The sequence below is a fragment of the Aethalodelphis obliquidens genome, unplaced genomic scaffold (assembly GCF_003676395.1).
Source record: "Aethalodelphis obliquidens isolate GAN/ISIS:26980383/991018 unplaced genomic scaffold, ASM367639v1 scaffold37, whole genome shotgun sequence".
In the NCBI taxonomy this organism is placed as follows: domain Eukaryota; kingdom Metazoa; phylum Chordata; class Mammalia; order Artiodactyla; family Delphinidae; genus Aethalodelphis; species Aethalodelphis obliquidens.
In genome coordinates, this window is record NW_020837981.1 from 1,001,449 (window position 1) to 1,021,078 (window position 19,630).

The 19,630-nt window shown below is 56.5% G+C and overlaps 1 protein-coding gene across 2 annotated transcripts in view; it reads left to right on the top strand.

The window, feature by feature from the left end:
• The first annotated feature begins 224 nt into the window (after positions 1 to 224).
• GRID1 (glutamate ionotropic receptor delta type subunit 1) overlaps positions 225 to 19,630 on the top strand; it is a 678,670-nt gene continuing 659,264 nt past the window's right edge. Inside the window, exons 1-2 of one of the 2 annotated variants that reach the window (XM_027129687.1) lie at positions 225 to 695; positions 2,942 to 3,097. In XM_027129687.1, coding sequence (XP_026985488.1) covers positions 617 to 695; positions 2,942 to 3,097 — 235 coding nt within the window. In that variant the 5' untranslated portion in view covers positions 225 to 616. The remainder of the gene's footprint in view (positions 696 to 2,941; positions 3,098 to 19,630) is intronic. The other variant, XM_027129688.1, reaches the window with a different exon arrangement.

The following is a 19,630-nucleotide window of genomic DNA, read 5'->3' on the forward strand; positions in this document are numbered from 1 at the left end:
GCCGGTCCCCATCGCTCTGCGGGCCTCCGAGCGTCCCTCGGGCTGGAAGCGCTGAGCACCCGGCGCCCCCTCCGAGCCGCGAGCGGGAGAGCGCCGCGCTGCGAGGCAGAGGCTCCGCAGTCACGTGGTCGAGAGGAGGGCGGAGGGGAGGGAGGCGGGCAGGGAGGGGAGGGGAGCGGAGTCGAGGGGGAGGAGGAGGGGAGGGGGCGTCCTCCGCAGTTCGGCTCCTCGCCGGGGCTCAGACACACAGCGAGCCCGGAGCCGCCGCGCCGACCCGGCTGCCGCCGCCACCGCCTCCGCCGCCTCCGAAGCCTCCAGAGCCGCGGGGAGCGCCGCTGCCGCCGCCGCCGCCGCGGGCCGCCCCCGCCGCGCCGGCCTGGGCTCGGGCCGCCAGCGTCGCCGCAGCCACCAGCGGAGCGGGAGCCCGACCGCGCTGGGCTGGGCTGGACTGGGGCGGGCGCAGGGCTCAGGGGCGGGCGCGCGGGGAAAGACGCACGGGCGGGCTTCGCTCTCCCGGGGAGCGGCCCGGGACTGCACCCGGACCGGCGCCTCCCCGCTCCGCGCTGCCCTCGGCCTCGCCCCGGGCCCGGGCGGATGAGCCGCGCGCCCGGGGGACATGGAAGCGCTGACGCTGTGGCTTCTCCCCTGGATATGCCAGTGCGTGTCGGTGCGGGCCGACTCCATCATCCACATCGGTGAGCGCGGCGGGCGCGGGGCCGAGGTTGGGCGGGGGCCCCAGCGGCGCGGGGGGTGCGCGGCGTCCAAACTTGGCTGTTTCCTGGGCCGAGGGGCTCGGCGGGCGGTGCTCCCCCGAAGGGCCGCTCCGCGCCGCCCCGCGGAGATGTGCACGGGCCGCGCCGCGCTCCCGCGGGCTCCCGTTTCTCCCCGGGGATCCAATCCCCGCCTCGGGGCCCCGCGGCCTCTGCCGACACTTAGGGCCGCGGCTGCGGGAAATCCGGGGCTAGGCGCAAGTCCAGACCCGCGCCCCTGGCGGGGCCGTCGGCGGGGTAGGGCCAGCCCTTAGGCGCAGCTCAGAGCAGCGGGCGCCGAAGGCGGCAGGGCCTGGGGTCTCGCCAAGTTGGCAGGGCAGGATTCAAGAGGCCCAACCGGAACCGTGCGTGAATGTGGGTGGGTGGGTGTTGTCAGCGTGTGTCTCTGTGTGCGCTTGTGGCTCCGTGTTGGTGTCACTGCGAGAGGGCGTTGGGGTGTATGGGGCCATCAGAGCCTGTGTTGGTGCGTGCATGACTGTCAGCCTGTTAGAGTGGACACAGTGTCTACCTGTTTCTCTGGTGTGTGTCTGTGTACCTCTCTGTATATGTGTGTGTGTATGTGTGTGTGTGTGTGTGTGTGTGTGTGTGTATCTGGCTGTGGCGACAGCAGCCCAATCCTGGACCGTCCCAGAGTTTCCTACGGCCCAGGTCTTGGGGGCCGGCACATGGTCTGGGTGGTGGGAATCAGGGAAGAAGCCTGGGCTGTGGTGTGGTGTGTGGGGGGAGTGTGTGCGCGCGCGCTGAGCGGGAAGAGACCGATGGAGGGAGAGAACCGGCAGAGGAGAGAAGACGAGATAGAGGAGAGAAGGAGGGGGCTTGTCGCTGATGGGGAGTGTGTGGGAGTTGGTAGCAGCAGGGGAGAAATCCCAGGAAGTTGGTACGGGCTGGGGGACTGACAGCGATTGCTTTTGGGGAGCCCGTCTGCAGTCGCTTTTCCGGAAGTTGGGAAAGACCAGCGAGCCCAGAGAGTCTGGGGGGTTGGGAGGTGTGAGAAGGCAGGGATGATGGGACAGGCGAGGCCGGGGTGTGATGGGTGGTCAGGGACTAGGCCTGGGCTTGGTGCGCTGCAATCCCCCTGCAGGAGTCAGGGGCCGGGGCCAAACCTGCTTCCCAATGGTGGTGGAGGTTGCGGGGGGGGGGGGCGCTTGGGTCTCGAGGTCAGCATTGCGGCTCTGGGTGTAGCATGGAACGGGACCTTCCTCCTCCTGCCCAGCCCCCAACTCGGGGAATCACTGGGCCCAGCCCTGGGACTGTGGTGACCCTCAGGGCCTGGTGAGGGGAAGGACTCCGGAGTTGTCCAGGCTACAGGGCCAGGTTCGGTGAGTCCCACCGATCCCGGCTTCAAGTGCTGAGAGTCGGCCACGGCGGTGCTAAGAGCGCAAAGGGCCAGCCGGAGGCCGCCCCAGAGGAGCTGTTCATGGTTCTAGAAAGCCCTTTCAAGAGCGGCTCCTTCTGGGCTCCTCAGCCCTGCTGGGTTAGAAGGCAAAGGGTCTAGGGACATCCTCCTACCCACCCACCCCTAATGTACACGGCAGGAGAAAAAGTGGGGAGGGATGGAAAGCAGGAGGCAGAGCCCAGGGAGTCAGACTGGGACTGAGCTGCCTGCTTGCCTGTCATCGGTTATCAAAGGCCCCTGCGTAAAGAAGCCCCCTGGCGTAGGAGAGCCACTGTGGACCTGCTCGCTTAGCTCTTTGCAGGGGGTGGTGCGCAGGGCAGAAGGAAGTCATTGTTCCATTTTGGGATTGGGGCTGGGGACACTTGCCTGCAGGGGAACTTTGTGGCTCCTGGGATAGGACTCACGGGGCCATGTCAGGGCATTTAGGTGCTGCCTGAGGTCACAGCAGCTTGGCTCAGTCCATTATGTGGGGCATGGTTGATACATGAGGTGGTTTGGTTGTGAGACACTTGTGTGACCTGGTGGCAGCATATGCCATGTGCATGTGTAACTCATGTCGACTGTGTTGGAATATTTGGGGGGTGTGTTTCTGTGTTGGGGGACTGAGGAGAGCCTTAAACTATCCTATCAGGCTGAAACCGCAGCCCAGAAGTCCTGCCACCTGGCAACCTGCAGTCCTGCCAGCACCATGACCAGAGGGCCAAGGCTGGGGTAGGGGTGGGGTGGGGAAGCGGCCCCCTCTAGGCCTATAGCCTTGACCCCTCCTCTCCTCCAGGTGCCATCTTCGAGGAGAACGCGGCCAAGGACGACAGGGTGTTCCAGCTGGCCGTATCCGACCTGAGCCTCAACGATGACATCCTGCAGAGCGAGAAGATCACCTACTCCATCAAGGTCATCGAGGCCAACAATCCTTTCCAGGCCGTGCAGGAAGGTGAGTGGCTGGCCGCCATGCCCAGGGCTAACAGGGCGGGGGGGCCTGCCAGCAGCGCTGGAGCCCTGCAGGGTCGCGAAGGGCTGGGCCACGCAGGGTTCCCTGTGTGCCTGGGCAGTCACGGGGCCGCGCACGGTGCGCGCTCCCTTCCCGGCCCACCAAAGCAGTGGTGCGGGAGTGCCTTGCGCTGCGGGGCTGGAGCGGAGAGCTTGTGAGCGGGGAGCTGGGCTCCTCGCGGGGCGTGTCTCGGGCTTGTGCGGCTCCTTTCCAGCTGGGTGGGCGCGTCTGTGAGCCGCGCAGGCGTGTGTGGCTTAGGGCTGTCTGTGTTGTTTGAGTGTGGGTGGGTGTGTCTTCGAGAAGGGTACCTGTGTTGGTGCACCTCCCCTGACCTGGATGGGCCAGTGTCTTCTTCGCTATCAACCGAGGAGCGAGGAGCGTGTGGCGCCCAAGCCCGTGAACGCGCGGCATCTCTCGCCTCGAGGCCGCTCTGTGCCTCGGCTGGCTGGCGTTTCTCGGCCGGCGGCGCTCCTCCTCCGGGTTTGGAGGAGCCGTTCTCCCTTGCGGTCCCCGCCGTGGGCGGAGGCGTCCCCGCCCGGGCCGAAGGTGGGCGCTGTTTGACCAGAAAAGCAGCGGAGTTGGGCCAGGCCAGGCTGCGGGGAAATCCTAGCCCGTGCCTGGGCCGCTGTGGTCCGCAAACTCGGGCCCGCAGGCAGAGGCAACAAGTGCGAGGCTAAGCGCAGAAGCCCCCTCTGCTCTTCCCTACTCTCTCATTCGCTCACCTCCCACTTGGCTTGAGCCTGGGCTCTGGGCCTCGGGTATCTCTCCCACGATGCCTGCTTCCTCATCAGAGACTAAGGCTTTCACTGCCCCTGATATCTGCCTGGCCCAGGGCCCCTTTCCTCTCCTCTGCCCCCATATCCATGGTTTCTCCTAGTTCCGTATATCCAAGGCTTTGACTCTGAGGCCCTCGCCCAGGAGTATTGAGGACAGAGGCCACAGCTGGTAGCCGGGATTCCTCCCAGGAGGAACGGACAGGACAGTGGGTCAGTGTAGGGAGGAGGTGGGCTGGCTGAGGGCTCCAGGCAAGTTACCCTCGCCCCGCCCCTGGGCCCAGAGCCCTCCTCCGGCTCTAGGTTATATGTTGGCTGCTGGTTTTCTTGTATCTCCAAGGATAGGGTGACTCAGTGAAGGCTCTGGTCTGGGTGCAGAAGGTCAGAACTGGTGCTGGGGAGAACTTGGTGCTGGAAGGAGGTTTTGGGGAGTCTGCTATTCTTGCAGAGGAGGGAGAAGGCCCAGCTCTGGGGCCTGAAAGTCCAAGGATGTCTTGAGGTAGTTGTGAAAACCTGGAGGTCTGGATGTGTTTTGGGGGTGGTGGTGAGTGGGGTGAGGCTGGTGTTGTCTGTCAGGGGAGCTGCCACTCCCAGCCCTGGCAGAGGTCTGACATTCATTGAGGTACGAGGGAAGGAATCCCTGTCCTTCTTTGCTGTCTGATCATGTCCTACCTGCAGTCCCTGCCCCCGCATGCCCTGCCCTTGGACTTTTTTTTCAGCGTGCCCTCATCACAACTGTTGCATGTGCTTGGGGTGGGCTCTAGCCAGGGGAGGGTGAAACCTCCTTAGGCAGGAGTGACCCTACCTGGGGTGGGGATCTGTGGTGACACAGGCTTTTCCAGTTACATGCCACAGTTTTCACAATGCCTCATGCTCCCTTGACACTGTCCCCATACACTCGTCTCTGTGGACATTTATTCTTTGTGCTTGGGAGCTGAGGACGCAGCTGGGGAGCACCTGTTTCCTGCCCCAGGGAGCTCACAGTGTGGCAGGGATGCCGCCTGTGTTTGCCATGGCAGTTTGGCGCTTCCACCTTCTCTGTTGACATACCTTGTTTCCATTGACTTCCCCTCGGCTGTGTTGACTATTCCATGCTCATTCATTTTGCTCCAAATGATGCCCATTGCCCCCCCCCCCCCGCCCCCCTCCAGCAGCAGGTCCCCAGAGACTGAAGCTAATGCTCTTGCCTAGGGTTACAGTCTCAGGCAGGTAACACACATGGGTGAACTGGGCAGCTGGGCCTGAAAGAACCTGGAATGTGGGGTCTGGAGAGGTCATCTCTGTCAAAAGGAGCGGCTGTTCCGTAGCTTCAACTGACTTTACCATTTGGGAATGAAAATCCTAGTGTTATAAATGGGATGATTTTTTTTTTTTTTAAGAGGAGCCCCAAATCTGGACTTTAATGTAAAACCTGATTTCTAACTGTGCTCCAGGAATCAAACAGTTTGAACAACACAGTACAAGCCCAATAAAACAGAGCTTCGGGCCGTTCAGCCTTCAAGCCCTAATGCAACTTTGTTCTGGAGGCACAGGGCTCTACCCAGGGGCCTTTTCTGGGTCTCAGTTTCTCTATTTTTATAACTGGAAGAATGTCTCAGGCTCCAAGCATGGCAGGCTGACACAGTCTTGGAAGCGTGTGAGTGAGTGTGTGCGTACATCCAGAACTAGAGAATTGGAAGCTGATGGCTGACAGTTGTCCAGGTGGAGGAATACTGACCAGGTGGTGTTGGGCTACCCTCTGCCCAGAGGGTGTGTGCAGGCCAAAGTTGGTATGCTTTCAACTGATCAGCCCCGTGGGCAGAAATTCACATTGTTATCCCATGACCTTTTGAAGCCCTGGGATGTTACCAGGGATGGGACTCCTCGAGAGCCTCAGGGAGTACAGAGCGGGGCACAGAGGCTCCTCCTCCCTGGCCTGAGGCTTGGTGCAGCAGGCGCTCAGCTGGCTGGGTGTCCTTCCTTCTGCGCTCTGTGGGGTGCTGTCCATCCTGTGGCTTAGCCCTACCTGATAGATATCTCATCTCTGTCGGCCCTGCTTGATAGATATCTCATCTCTCTCCTGGGCTTGGACAGTCCCAGCAGCAGGACATGGGTGGTAGATGCAGCTCGGATGGGAAAGGAAAGGACTTCTTGGCTGGGGCAAAGGCAGACTGGGGTTCGGTCTCCATCATGGACTGGGCGAGCTCCCAGTGACAACCCCCCCACCCCCGAGGTGGAATTGGGATTGAAGTGGTGCTGCCCCATTTTGACTTGAGAGGTAGGACCATGCAGGAATAAGAGCATAGTTCTTGGAGTCCCAGAAACTGGGTTCAAATCTTGCTTGCCTCATGTGCAGTGTGATTTTGGCAGAGGCCTGGCCCTGTTCTGAGCTTCTGTTCACATATCTGTTGAAAGGGAACAATCACAGTACCTGCCTCCTGGAATTATGGTGAGGATTAAATGAGATGAGACATGTATGAATTGTCTGCAGAGGGCCTTCAGTAGGTGTCCAGTAAACATGAATTCCCTCTCCATTTCTTGACCAACTGTGAATCCATCTCAGCTTCTCCTGAGGCTGTTATTTTCAGCTGCACCGTTGGTTAAGCTAGTGAATTCCTTGAGAGCGGACCCTAACTGACCTTTTCATTTTCAGCTTTTTGCTTAACTTTTCCCCTCCTGATTATAAAAGAAATGCTTTGCTACAATGAGCATGAATTAATTTAAAAATGAGAAAAAGGAAAAGGGCAATGCATGCTCATTATATAAAATGTGGAAGGTACAGGAAAGCATCAAGAGACAGAACAAAATCGTTTGGAATTCTACCACTGTTCTTTCCTTCTAGTCTTTTTTCGTGCACTGAATTTCATAAGTGCTGAGAGTTCCTATTCTGTTCAGTTGTGTGTATATATATATATATATATATATTTTTTTTTCATTTAACATATCATTGGCTTTTTTTGAAATCACTATGAACTATTTGTAAACATTACTTTTAATGGCTGCATATATTTTCAATATCCAAAACAACTTATTTTTAAAAATGCAAACATTTATGTTGGGATATGCTTAAGTATTTAATGAAGAAAACAGGAAACCCTACTTTGGCTTGTTGGTCCTAAGATTTATACCTGCAGTTTCTTCAGGCTGATTTTGTATCCATACAAGCTTCTTACAAGTTACCTTTTGAGGCAGTTGGTCAGTTTATGTAAAAGATTGGATCACTTTTTAATAAAATATGCATTTGGTGAGGATTTAGCAAATGATAACACAGAAATGGTATTTAAATCTCTAAAAGGCTGTATCTTAGATTTAGTTGGTAAAGTCCATATTAACAATAAGTGTGAAAATTTGTCTTCTAGATACTAGATGAGATACTAATTTGTTAAATGAAAAATTTTCATATTGCTTTAGAGTGCCTGCTCAAGGAGAGGATTATATAAATGCATAAACGCATAAAGGAACTGCCTGAACACGAGTCTCTTCCGTTCACAGTATTATCTTTTACTGTAAGTGAAAGACTTGAGTTATTGGTTATGCTGTAGATATATCTGTCACAGAGTGGAAAGATAACAATTTAGGGAAGAGGAAGAAAAAAGGAATATATGTGATGCATTATTTCTTTTAGTTACAATAAGCACAAAAGTGTTTTAGGAAGACAAGGTAAAAATCACCCAAGTATAGCTTGGTGTTCACAGAATACAGCAATGAAACAATGAAATAAGAGGAAAATAAAGCACAGTGGGCTTGGTGGTGTCCATCTGATGGCCTTGCTCGTATTATACTGGTCACACCTAGGTGGTCACCCTGCCCCTTACGCTCTATGACATCTGCTAGACGGTTTCCCTCCCTGAGCTTTGATGCCTCTGGTGTCTTCCTTGATTTCCCTTCAGAATTATAGGTCCCGCTGAGGCTGTATTTTTGCAGCCTCTGCTGGCAGACCCACTGTTCTCCCTGATAACGGTGTTATAGGTCCCTGCCTGGGAGATACTGTCAGCATTTCCCTGGGTGTGATGTTAGAGTCATTAAAGATGCTTGCAGGCCCACACCATCATTCCCATCCACTCAGCTGCATAATTTTTCTCTTGGCGTTGAAACAAATTTTACCACAACTTTGCTGGTTAAAAATGGGAATGTAGGGAATTCCCTGGCGGTCCAGTGGTTAGGACTTGGTACTTTCACTGCTGAGGGCCCGGGTTCAATTCCTGGTTGGGGAGCTAAGATCCCACAAGCCTGTGTGGTGCGGTCAGAACAAACAACAAACTAACAACAGCAACAACAACAAAACGGAAATGTATTATCTTACAGTTCTGCAGGTCAGAAGCCTGACGTGGGTCTCCCTGGGTTAAAATCAAAGTGTTGGCAGTGCTGATTCCTTCTGGAGGCTCTAGGAGAGAATCCATTTTCTTGCCTTTTCAGCTTCCAGAGGCTGCCTGCCTTTCTTAGCTCCTGGCCCCCTTCCTCCATCTTTAAAGCCAGCGATGGTGGGTGGGGTCCTTCTCACAGCAAGTCACTTCTGTCCTCACGCCCACTCCTCTGATTCTTCTGTCTCCCTCCTCCCAGGACCCTTGCGATTACATTGGGCCCACTGGGATAATCCAGGCCTATCTCCCTGTCTTCAAATCAGTTGATTAATTCCATTTGCAACCTTAATTCCATTGCAGCCTTGCTTCTCTTTTGCCATGTAGCCTAGCATATTCACTGTTCCAGGGGTTAGGATGCGCATGTGTTTGTGGGCCATTTTTCTGCTACTGTGTTGGCACACCTGGCAGGTGCCTGTTGTAGGCAGTGCACATCGTGACCCTTCCCTTTCTTCTGCTCGGTTGGCTGCACTTTTGCTTACTGGGTGGCATCCTCTTGTCACTTGGGGCGTATGGCCATTGTTCCCCTGTCTTTCAGACTCGCTCTGGAGGTGGCACACTGCAAGTCTGCAGGCCTCTACTGACTTCCCTGTGCTCTCCAATGACACACTGACTTCCTTCTTGGGGCCTGCAAGCTGCTTGTGCTTAAGGAGGTTCCTAGAGGAATCTGCTTTGTGAATAGCTGGACTGTGAGTCTGTGCCACCGTGCAGGTCCATGACCTCCACTTCTTCCAGGCCAGGTTCTTCAGACGCCCCTCCTCTCCCCGCCCTCCATCCCGCTCACCTAGAGCACAAGGTGAGGGTCCCTACAAAGGTCAGTCTCTTTCTCAGCTGACACACAGGGTCTTCTGCCAGTGATGTTTCAAGCCAGGAGATGGCTGTGGCCACGGCCGCAGGTGCTGATGGCCGCTCACTAAAGCTGGGCTGGGGACAGGGAACCATCTAGTCCCCTCTCTGGATTTCTCACAATCCTGTGTCTATGTAAAAGTATAACTGCCATCTTCCCTCAGCTGGACTACCGGGCTTCAGAGCTGTCCTTCATTCTAGGGTCACTCTTGTGTGTCCAAACACACACACACTCTCTTCATAGACTGTACTCCTGCCCTCCCCGCATCCTCACACGTAATGGGTTCCAGAGGCTCCCTTTTAGTATCCCTATTGCTGTAGCCTTGCCCCCAGATTGGGAGGTTGGACTTAACTGGCAGTGAACAGATGGGCCTCTCATGCCAGGCGTGTGGGTTGGAGGCCGTGGGTCTAGTGAGACACTTTTCCTCATGCTGCCTCCAAGCTTCTGCTGTTCCCATTCCTGGTGACGTGGGAACTTTAACAACCTTCCTGTCTAGAGTAGCATGTTGGGGCCATTTGTCCAGGTTTCTCTTGGAGGATAGCTAAGGCTATCCCTTAACACTGAAAGCCACATCTTGTAAGGGCAGACAGACTCTTTCCAAATTCTTGTAGTTGCCAGGTCAAAAATCCCCTTGCCTTGGCCCCTATATCAGCCATCTTCTCTCTTTACTTGGCCTTTTCACTACCCAGAAAATTCTGTCACCTAAAAACTTGGAACATTGAGTCTGTACTGCTTGTTCCCAAACCATTTCTAACCCAGTCTGATAACCTGGATGTGAATCTTTTTAGACTTGGCCACGCAGGGAAGTGCCTGTTTGTTCCTACCCTTTGGTTTTGTTCTGTGGTTCCCTTTGTATCAGTCAGGATAGACTCAGTTATGCCGTCGTAACAAACACTCTCCAAGTCTAGTGGCTTAACATAACACAAACTTATCTCCTGCTCGTGCTACGTGTCAGCTTGGAGCTTGGCTCATCGTGGTCACTCAGCTTGAATATTGCTGGTTGCTGTGCCAGAGGGAAAGAGAGGTCTACGGGTCTCCACCTGGATGTGACACATGTCACTTCTACTTATAATTTATTGACCAGAACTAGTCATGTGGTTCTAGCCAGTTGTAAGGGATCCAGGAAGCACAGACATACTGTGTGCCTGGAAAGAGAGAGAGAGAACTGGAAATAGTTGGTGAATGACACCAATATCTACTACTCAGGTCATGTCAAAACAACCCTCCCATTTCCTTGGTGACTCGTTAAAACAACAACAAAAACAAAAGAAACAAAACAAGTAGAATTTTAGGTATTGGATCCTGGTTGGACCAAATCCATGGCTCCCATCAGTTCCCCTTTGCCCACTCATTTACTTGTTCCCCTGCTCCAGAAAGCCCCAGGCAGCCCTTTGGTGTAGGCGGACGTCAGGAAGCCTGGATCTCCAGCCCCGCCAGACTCTCAGAAGAGAGCCAGTCTGTGTCTACCAGCCTTGTCCTCTGTGAACTAGGGCCTGGATGGGCCCAGCTCTCCCAAGACTTGGGCTCAGTGCTTCCTAAGGAATGAGGTGAAGACTGGCTATTGTGGCACCAGCATCAGTGGCCCCCACAGTTGGACTTAAGCAAGTCTATGTTTCCTGTGGACTCAGCAGGACTCCCTGTGGCCCTGTTTCTTCTACAGACACCCCCTGCCTCCTCCCAGTGCCCTCCTCGCCCCTACCTTCCCCCACAGCAGCAGCTCTCTCTCTTTTGCTAAGGCATTGGGCTGGAGTGGAGACTCATCTCTGCCATGGGCTGGCCTGTGACAGCTCCCTTCTCTGGAGTCTGGCCTCTCTGACAGGCTTGGAGCCCAGGAAGGCAGCTGGGTCTGTGTTCACTATCCCATCAGTTGGGCTCTCCTAAGACCTTCCTTCCAGCCTGTAAACAGCCCATTTCCTGGTTGATGGCCACAGGTTGGGAGAGAAAGACCCAGGGTTCTCCCTTCCGGGCCTGAAGCACAGGCAGGGTAGCTGGGAGGTGGTTAGATGGCCCTCTTCTGTCTGTTTCTGGCCCCGATCTGGGCAGGGCAGGCTCCCAGTGGGTGAAGCCAGGGGCTGTCAGTTGGGGCCCAGGGCGGTCCTTATCCCAGGCTGCACCTCCTCCTCGAGCCAGACCTGGAGTATGTGGCTCTGGCTAGCCCTGTGTGCCTAGTTTACTTCCCTTACATTAGTTCTTCGCCAGACCCACCGGAGGCAGCTAGACACTGTAGCTCCGTCTCTGCCTGCGCTGTGCCTGTTCCCAGCCAGAGCTCAGCCTGGCCCTCGCATGCCTCTGCGTGAGGTTAGACATGGTGCCTACAAGCCCAATTGGGGGCAGAAGGAGTCTTGTTGATCTCACGCACAGACTGGGGTTCCCGTCCCTGCTCTGCTCTCCGACTCTGGGCAGGTTACCTCAGTTTCCTCGACTGGAAGATGGGAATGATGACACAGAGGACACTGTGATGGTCAGTTGAGGAAATGTACTACAGTGCCCAGCCAAGGGCCGAGCACAGAGGTTGGGATGGTTGTCATAGTACCAGCCTGAGTGGTCCCAAGGGGCTCTTGGCCTCCTTCCGCTTTCCGACCTGGGCTGGGCGGGCTTTCCCAACCCCTGCCCTATTTAGGGTGGCTTGGAGTTGATCCTGGCCTTGCTGGTGTCCAGGAGAGCAGGTAGGCAGGTTGCTATCGATGACATGGTTTACGTGGAGGCTGCCTGGAGCCACCGCTGTGGGCTGGGGCTCCGGGAACCTGTAGACCGTCGCTGCACGGAATTGCAGTCTCTCTGCAGCCTTGCTGTTCTGAGTGCGCAGAGTGGCCCGAACCCAGCCAGCCTGGCCCCGCCCCTGAGCAGCTGGCCATAGTACCTGTAACTTGCTCCTTTTGGTGGAAAGGGGTCAGGCAGGTACGGGTTCAGATCCCAGCCCTGTGACTGATTAGCTGTGTGGCCTTGAGAGGCCACTCGTCCTCTCCAAGCCTCAGTTTTAATACCTGTGAAGTGGGCTACCTTGGGGTTGTGGTGATGGATCTAGAGAAGTGACTTACACCTGGCAGGAGGGAGGCTGTGGGCATGCAGCAGCCCACTGGGGCGCCCAGCAGAGGCACACCGAGGGTGTGGGTGGTGACACGCAGTACACTAAGTAGGCATTGGTTCTCTGTGTCCTGGCCACCATTTGCTCTGTTCGCCTGTTCACCTGCCAAGGGTACATGACACCCCTTGGTCTCTGGGTCCTGCCTGGGTGCTACCAAACCCCAGGTCAGGGCAGAGACACGGTCCCTGCTGGCTGGACACCATCCCCACCCCCACCCTTTGGCTGGAGCTCTTGGCTTGGCCTGGCCATGTGCCCGCCCTGATGTGGCCTGAGGCCCTGCAGACTCGGCCTGGGCCTGGCCTGGCAGGCTATCTCCGTGCCCTCCCACTCCCATGCAGCCCCTCCTGCTTGGTACAAAGGCAGAGGCTTTGGGTCTTGCCCTGGCTCTGTTCCTGAACCGGGACTGGGGGCTTTCTTCCATCCTTCTGTCTGAGCACCCAGAGACCTGGGAGGGAGGGAGAGGCCACACCCTGGGCCCTGGTCTGGGCTCGGGGCTCCAAGCTCTGAGACCTGAACTGGGCACTGGCTGAGGCCCCTGCTGCTCGCCTCTGTGGTGTCCGTCTCAGGAGGTCGGGGCCGAGCGCTCAGGAGGCCCTGACGTGGCTCGGCCCTTGGGCCCTTGCTGCCGGCCCTGTCATGGCGGCAGGCATCAGATGCTGCTCCTTTTCAGTCCTGGGTGGTTCCCAGGGCACCTGCCCTCACTCGCCTCTCCCTCCCTCCCTCCCTCCCGGGCTCTGGTAGCCCAAACGATCCAGTGGCCTGCCCCCAAGTCCTGTAGGCTGCCAGCCCAAGCCTAGAGCTCTAGGGGAGCATCTCTCCCTGTCACGGGGCCCCAGGCTGGAGCCTCAGCTCAGGGCTGACTCGGGGCTTTGCCTACCTCCTGGATAAAGGCTTCTGAGGGATGAGGCATGACCCTGCGCGACCCACAGCGCAGAGCTGGGCTGCACAGGGCGCCTGTGGCCAGTGTTCCTCAAGGGACAGGCAGGGGGTGGCCATGCCTCCGGGGGAAGGTGGTGTGTTGGGCAGTGCCGAGGAGGGGGGACTGTCCAGCAGCGGGGGTCGGGTCCTCTGGCATGCCCTGGAATCTGGGCTGAGCACCCCTGCCTGTGTGTGTGTGTGTGTGTGTGTGAATGTCCGTGTGTGCCAGTATATGGGTGTGCAGGTGTGTGCATGGGTGTGAGCGTATGTGCACATACATGTGTGCACATGAGGAGGCTGTTGCAGATGTCCACGCTGCCTGGGCACGTTTGGTAGAAAGAGCCGCAGTTCCAGCTGCCACTGGGAGCCAGCCCAGGAACCTCACCGAGGGAAGGAGTGCAGTGAGCTTGGCAGCTGTGGTCTGCTGTAGGCTCCTGGTGATGGCCTGTTAAAAAGCAGAGGTGGCTGTCAATACCCAGTGTCTGCTGACACCTGTGCCCAGGGCTGTATGAGCATCATCTCTGGACCACCCCAGGGAGCACGGGGATTATATGGCGAGCAGAGCGAAGCAGGGATTGCTTCAGAAACGCGACGGATTGGTAGCTGAGCCAGCATTCCCCTTGTTCCTTGCCTGCCCTCCCACTATGCACATGACTCTCCCTTTATCTCAGTATTTGTCCAGTTCTCTCCACCTCTACCACCATCTCCCCAGCCTCAGCCTGGATCCCTGTGGTCACTTACTCACTGTTACCTGCCTCTGCCCTCCTCCCTTCCAGGCCTCTGTCCGTGTAGCAGCTAGAGCTATCAGAAAAATCAATCCAGGCACCTCCCTCTTCTGCTGCAACCCTTCAGTGGCTCCCTGCAGTACTAAGAATAAAATCCAGACTCCTTGCTAGAGCCTGCAAGCCCTCAAGTACAACAAGGGCTGAGCTCACTTGCTTCACTGCTGCCACTCCTCTTGACCTCTTTGCTTCAGCCACATTGACTTGCTTCCTGTGTCTCCAACAGTTGAAGCACGCTCCCACCCCAGGGCCTTTGCACATGCTGTTCCCTCCAGCAGGAAGGCTCTTTACATGATAGGCTCCTTCTCAGCCTCAGCTATTCCTCAGATCTCACCTCCTCAGAGAGGCTCCCCTTGGTTCCAAGTAGGGCCCCTCTTATTCTGTATCAAAGCCTTCTTTTCTTCTTTGCATGCTTCCTCACCTGCAATTGTGTTATTAATTTATTTGTGAGGAGCGTCAGGTCTGTGAGGGCAGGGAAGTGTCTGTCTCATCCATAACTGAGTTCCCAGAGCCAAGCCTGGTGTGCAGCTGGTCATGGTTGCTCAGTAAAAGCCTCTGGATGGATGACAGAATGGATGGACACATGAGACCTCTGCTCTTTGAGGCCCCCTCAAGCTTGTGGTCCTGCCTTCATGCTCAGAGCCACTCGGAGTCCCATGTCATGTGGGGCCTGGAGGCTTGATGCATTTATAGCAGCCCTGTCCTGCCACCTGAGGCCCACTTATGCCAGCTGTTCCCTCCTGGTCAGCTTCTAAACGTGAGGACCTTTCTCCTGGCAAGAAACGCTAGGAGCAAATACCGCAGCCTCTCCCTGGCAGTGGCCACTTCCATGGGGGATTCCAAGGCCCAGCACAAAGGGTACAGTCACAGTGGAGGGGTTTCTCATGCTCATGGGCTGGGGCAGGAAATAGTTTTGGAGGACCCGTTTTTGGAAGGCGTTTTGCCGCCTGAGCTGCTCTGGCAGGCGCTCAGGGCCATTGGCCTGTCCATCCGCTCTGAGATGTGCCTGTGCGGGTGGGAGTGGGTGGTGAGGGAAGGGAGGCTGCCCAGGGGAAGTAGACATTCCCCCTGGGCTCCAGGTGCTGGCCCTTGGGGGCTGTGTGGGCTGACTGCTGTCTGGGTGTTGGGCATGAGCCAGGACCTGGGTTTCCATCCTCGTCTCTCACCTGGGAATCCTCTGGTGGGCTCGGGAGCTGCACCCCGATATGTGGCCTCAGTCTCCACATGTATGAAATGGGGATGACGTTGTCCTAGCCACTGCCTCTTCCAAACTTGGGCAGGGAAAAGGGCTGGGAGAGGGCGGAGCAGCTGCAGGGGCGGGACCGGTGAGCCTGGCAACTTGAGCTTGGAGGGGAGGGCACTGCCAGCCCTCCCCCAGCACCCCTGCGGGAGCTGGTGAGCAGCACCCATTTACGAGGATGTAGCCGCCACCCCTGACACGTTGGCTTCGGGGGAAGCAGGAGTTAGAACCCTTCCAGGGAGCTGGGACTGAAGGGGCTTTGAAGGTTGTTAATGATGGAAACCTCATCAGGAGAGGCCTGAGCGTGCCTCAGAGGACCGACTGTGTCAGGCTCCTTAGCTCCTGCCAAGAAAATGGACTTCATGAAAGGGAAGATGGCGCGTCTGTGATGGGTATCAGCACCCACTGATCAGTACTGGCGAGTGCTCCAGGGGAGCTTCTAGACGGCGGAGTGCAGCTAGATGGGACTACATGTGCGCTCTGCTCCAACCTTGCCTCTTTAGGAGGCCTTCCCTGACTGCTCTGCTCCCTTAGCCGGGGCAAGGTCTTCTCTTGGCTGCCATGCCATCCTGCATGTCTCCCCTTGTGTCTCAGTGGTTGCCTGTGAGGCCTGTGAGCTCTGCATCTCAGGATTTCCAGCACATGCAGGGCTGGAGCAAGTGTTTGTTGAGTGGCTGTCTGACTGTACTGATGGCATGTACACATGTGGGTCTGCAAACACACACGGGAGTGCATGCCTGTGTGTCCTGGCGCGCCCCCAGACATACCCCTGCAGACGGACTGAGCCCCTCCCTGGGGGAGCCTGTCAGGTGGCCTGCCAGGGGTGTGCCTTGAGGACCCCGCTGGGACTGTGACAAGGTGGCTGAGCCACGGCACTGTGGGGTATGTGGAGAGTTCCTGCCTCTCATGGCCTGGGAGGAAGTTGTTGCCCCCAGGTGTGTTTGTGGGGCTGCTAAGTTGGACCATCTGCAAACACCACCGCCTAGCAACCTCACATCAGGGAGTCCCGCCGAGTGTCTGAAATCACGCTCTGTATTAGTCAGGTGGGTGTCAGGAATACTCGTACTGGCCTAAGCAAATAGGGATATTTACCAGGCCGTGTAATGGAAAAGACCTGACGTTGCGTAACTTCAGGCATGGCTGGATCCAGGGGCCCAAACGGTGTCCTCAGGACACCGCCTCCTTCTCCACACCCTGTTCCTGCCTTCCCCTGGGCAGGCTTCCTTTCCAGGCAGCCCCATCCACTGAGAGCCCCCAGACTGTTGTAGGCTGATGTCTAATCAGCCCAGCCCCCTGGTCCTTCCCCACGGGAAGAGGGGGACTGTTTAACAAGAGTCCCACAGGTGTCCCAGGATTGCTGCTCTTTGGCCTGGCGTGGGGACAGGCTCCTCCTGGAATCAGTCCTGGTGCCAGTGGAGTGGGGAGGGGTGCCCTGATTGGCCAGGCCTGCTGAGGGTGAAGGGGCAGAGCAGACCTGGGTGGGTGGTGTCACCCCGGAAGTGGTAACAGCTGCTCATCGTGGGGCTTCTCTGCCCACAGGACACTCGGGACTGGAACTGGGCTGGAAGCCCTGGGGCCACACCTGGTGACAGGACGTTCCCACACAGTGGGCTCCAGGAGACCTCAGACCTGGCTTGCTCAAAACTCTGTGGGGCAGGCAGTACTAGGAGGGTAAGAGCCAGGCTCTGAGCTCTGTGATGTGCCTATGGGCGGCGGGGAGCAGACAGGATGGGGGCCAGGCAGGGCCGGAAGGCTTTCTGGGTGAGGGGCACTTGTGCTAGCCCAAAGGCCAGGAGGCTTTGAGTGAGGGAAGCCTGTGTTTCAGGCATGGGGCAGGGTGAGCTGAGCTGTGGGTGGCATTTGGGGCAGTGAGGGAAGGGTGGGAGCCAGCCTGGTGGGGCAGGGACTGGGGGATGGGAAGGGGGCAGGGGACCTGGGGCCTGAGCCCTCTCCCCACTGGGTGTCCTGAGGGTTCCTGTGGGCGTGGTGTGACCTGGACCTTCCTTTGCACCCCCAAGTCCCGAAGGGAGGCAGGGCCTGGTCCCCAGGAGGTGGAGCTCACTGCCCTGTGGCCTCCTGCAGGTCCTGGGGTGTCTGCAGTCCTGCCCCTTACTGTGCGTGCTGTCAGACTCTATTTGAAGGAGGGGACAGGGCAGTGGGTCTTGGCCTTACACACTTGGCCCCCACTCTATATGTAGACACAACCTATAGCCTTGGCCCCAGACTCAGCCTTTTCCACCCGGGGTGAGGGGGTCTTTCCTATCCCCACACACACCTGTTTTGGGCAGGGGTCTCTGTCCCCTTCTTCCAGATGGCCCATTTGTGGCCACCCCTGGAGGTCACCAAGGTTCCAAGGGAGGGGAAGGGGTCCTGGGTTGGCAGCCAGAGACCTGGCTTGCCCCAGCAAAGCAGAGGGCCAGCTCTGCTCACCCTTCTGTCCGGTGGGGACACTGTCTCAGGCTCCCGCGGACCCTGGGAGGCTGGGCCGGTCGTGGCAGAACTAGGAGTGCCAGGAGGGGCTGCCTTATCCTCCTGGGCAGTATCTGCCCCACACTGAACTGGCTAATTGAATAGAAACCCTCCATACGCTGTGCGGCAGAGCCCGGGCCCTACCTCGTCTCATTAAGAAGTCCCCTGACAGTCTCATGAGGTGGCTGGCTGCTCAGAGAGGTTTATCTCTGCCACGTGGTGCTCAGGCCCCCGGGGGCTGGACCTGGGATCAGGCCCCCTCCCAGCTGCCCTCCACACAGGGGCTCAGGCAGAGGTGAGGCTGCTCAGCTCTGCTGGCCACCAGCGGTCCTTCCTTAATCGGTCATGGTTTGCTGGACTTAATTACTTTAAAATTATTAACCTCAGCCAGAGAAAGCAGGCGGGGTGGGGGGTCGAGGAAGAAATGTGAGCCACCCAGACTCCTCCCTGCCTCCCAGTAGGTGAGCTAAGGGAGGCGCTCATCACGATAGATTTCCTTCATTTCAGCTCTGGGCGTGCTCCTCCAGTTCAGACCGTGTTCAGAAATGCGCACTTCTGCTCCACTAGGAGGTGTTCCTGGCTGGGCCATGAACTGTCATTTGGTCCATCCCCCTGTCCCAGGCCCCTTGGTTTTCCCTCCTCAGACACTGAGCTCTGGAGTTCAGTAGAGAGAGGACAAGGAGAGCCAGGCGTCACTCACTCTGAGACTGGGGTCTCCAGAAAGAGCCCTCCCTCACCTTGGCTGACACGGGGACCACTTCCTTTCCCAACTCGGGAAAGATGCTGCATACACCTAGCAGCTCTGAGCTGAAGTAGGCTTACGTTCTCCATAAGGAATATTTCTCTGCAAGGAATATTTCATCTCATCAGTAATGTGAAGCAGTGGAGCGGTGGTACGTGCATGTTCTAATTCACAGTTTTACAGTAATTAAAAAAAACTCAAGATATTGGTTTTCTTTGCATTAGTGAGATGGTGGTAGGCAGTAAAGCCCACTGTCTTCTTATAATCAGATTTAAGTTGTTTTAATTATACAGCCCATATTCTCCCAGTAACATACCATCTCTGTGAGTTAATGGGCTTTGAAATCTCCTTTTTTTCCATACACTGTAGATACAGATTTTTTTGTAAAATGATTTATTTTATATATGGAAATTCAGAAAATTAGCTATGAGGTAGCTTCAGGTGAGTATTGCGTGGTTCTGTTATGTTAGAAGAAGGTAAATAAATGTCTACAGAAGACCCAGCCCAAATTCCTGGATGGAATTCTGAGCATCTCCCTGTCTCTGGAACAAGGTTTTCAGAGCACAAGTGAGGTACAGGGCTATCAGTGGTGCTCTGACAGCAACAGAGAGAACATTCCTACGCTGTATAAATTTCTCTGTTGATTCTTCAGTCAGGATATTGGAAAGGAAATGTTTGTTCATTCATTCATGCATTCATTCACGAGTGTCTTCTGTGGGCTCGGCCCTAAACTTGGGGAAACACAGCAAGGAAGGCCACGATCTTTATCCTTAAAGATCTGGTGCTTTCCAGAGAAACAAGCATTTATCTACATGACTCTCAAATAAGACCTTTTCAGTAGTCAGCGCTTCTGTGGGTTGGCTGGCCATGCAGGCCTCGCAGCTCACAGGGCTCCCTCTCTGTCGATGATCTCTAAATGCTGAGGAGGTGCACAGGGTTCTGACTCAGGTTGCCCCTAGCAAGGGAGCATTGTGGCTCTCTAGGGCTTCCTGGAGGGTGGGCTGGGCCAGGCCAAATCTCCTGTTCTTCAGACCCAGGGCATCCCTCAGCCCTGCCATCTGCACTCTGTCCTGGGGCCCTGGCCCTGTCTCAGGACCCCCTTGAGTATCTACTAAGGCCCAGTCTTAGGTCGGCCTACCTCTCAACTGGGTGAGGCTGCCCTACTCAGGCCAGTGGAGTAGGCAGAAGACTCCTGGGTCCTGATGGCCATTGGCTGAGGATCCAGTCGGGAGCTCCGTGTGTGTGTGTGTGTGTGTGTGTGTGTGTGTGTGTGTGTGTGTGTG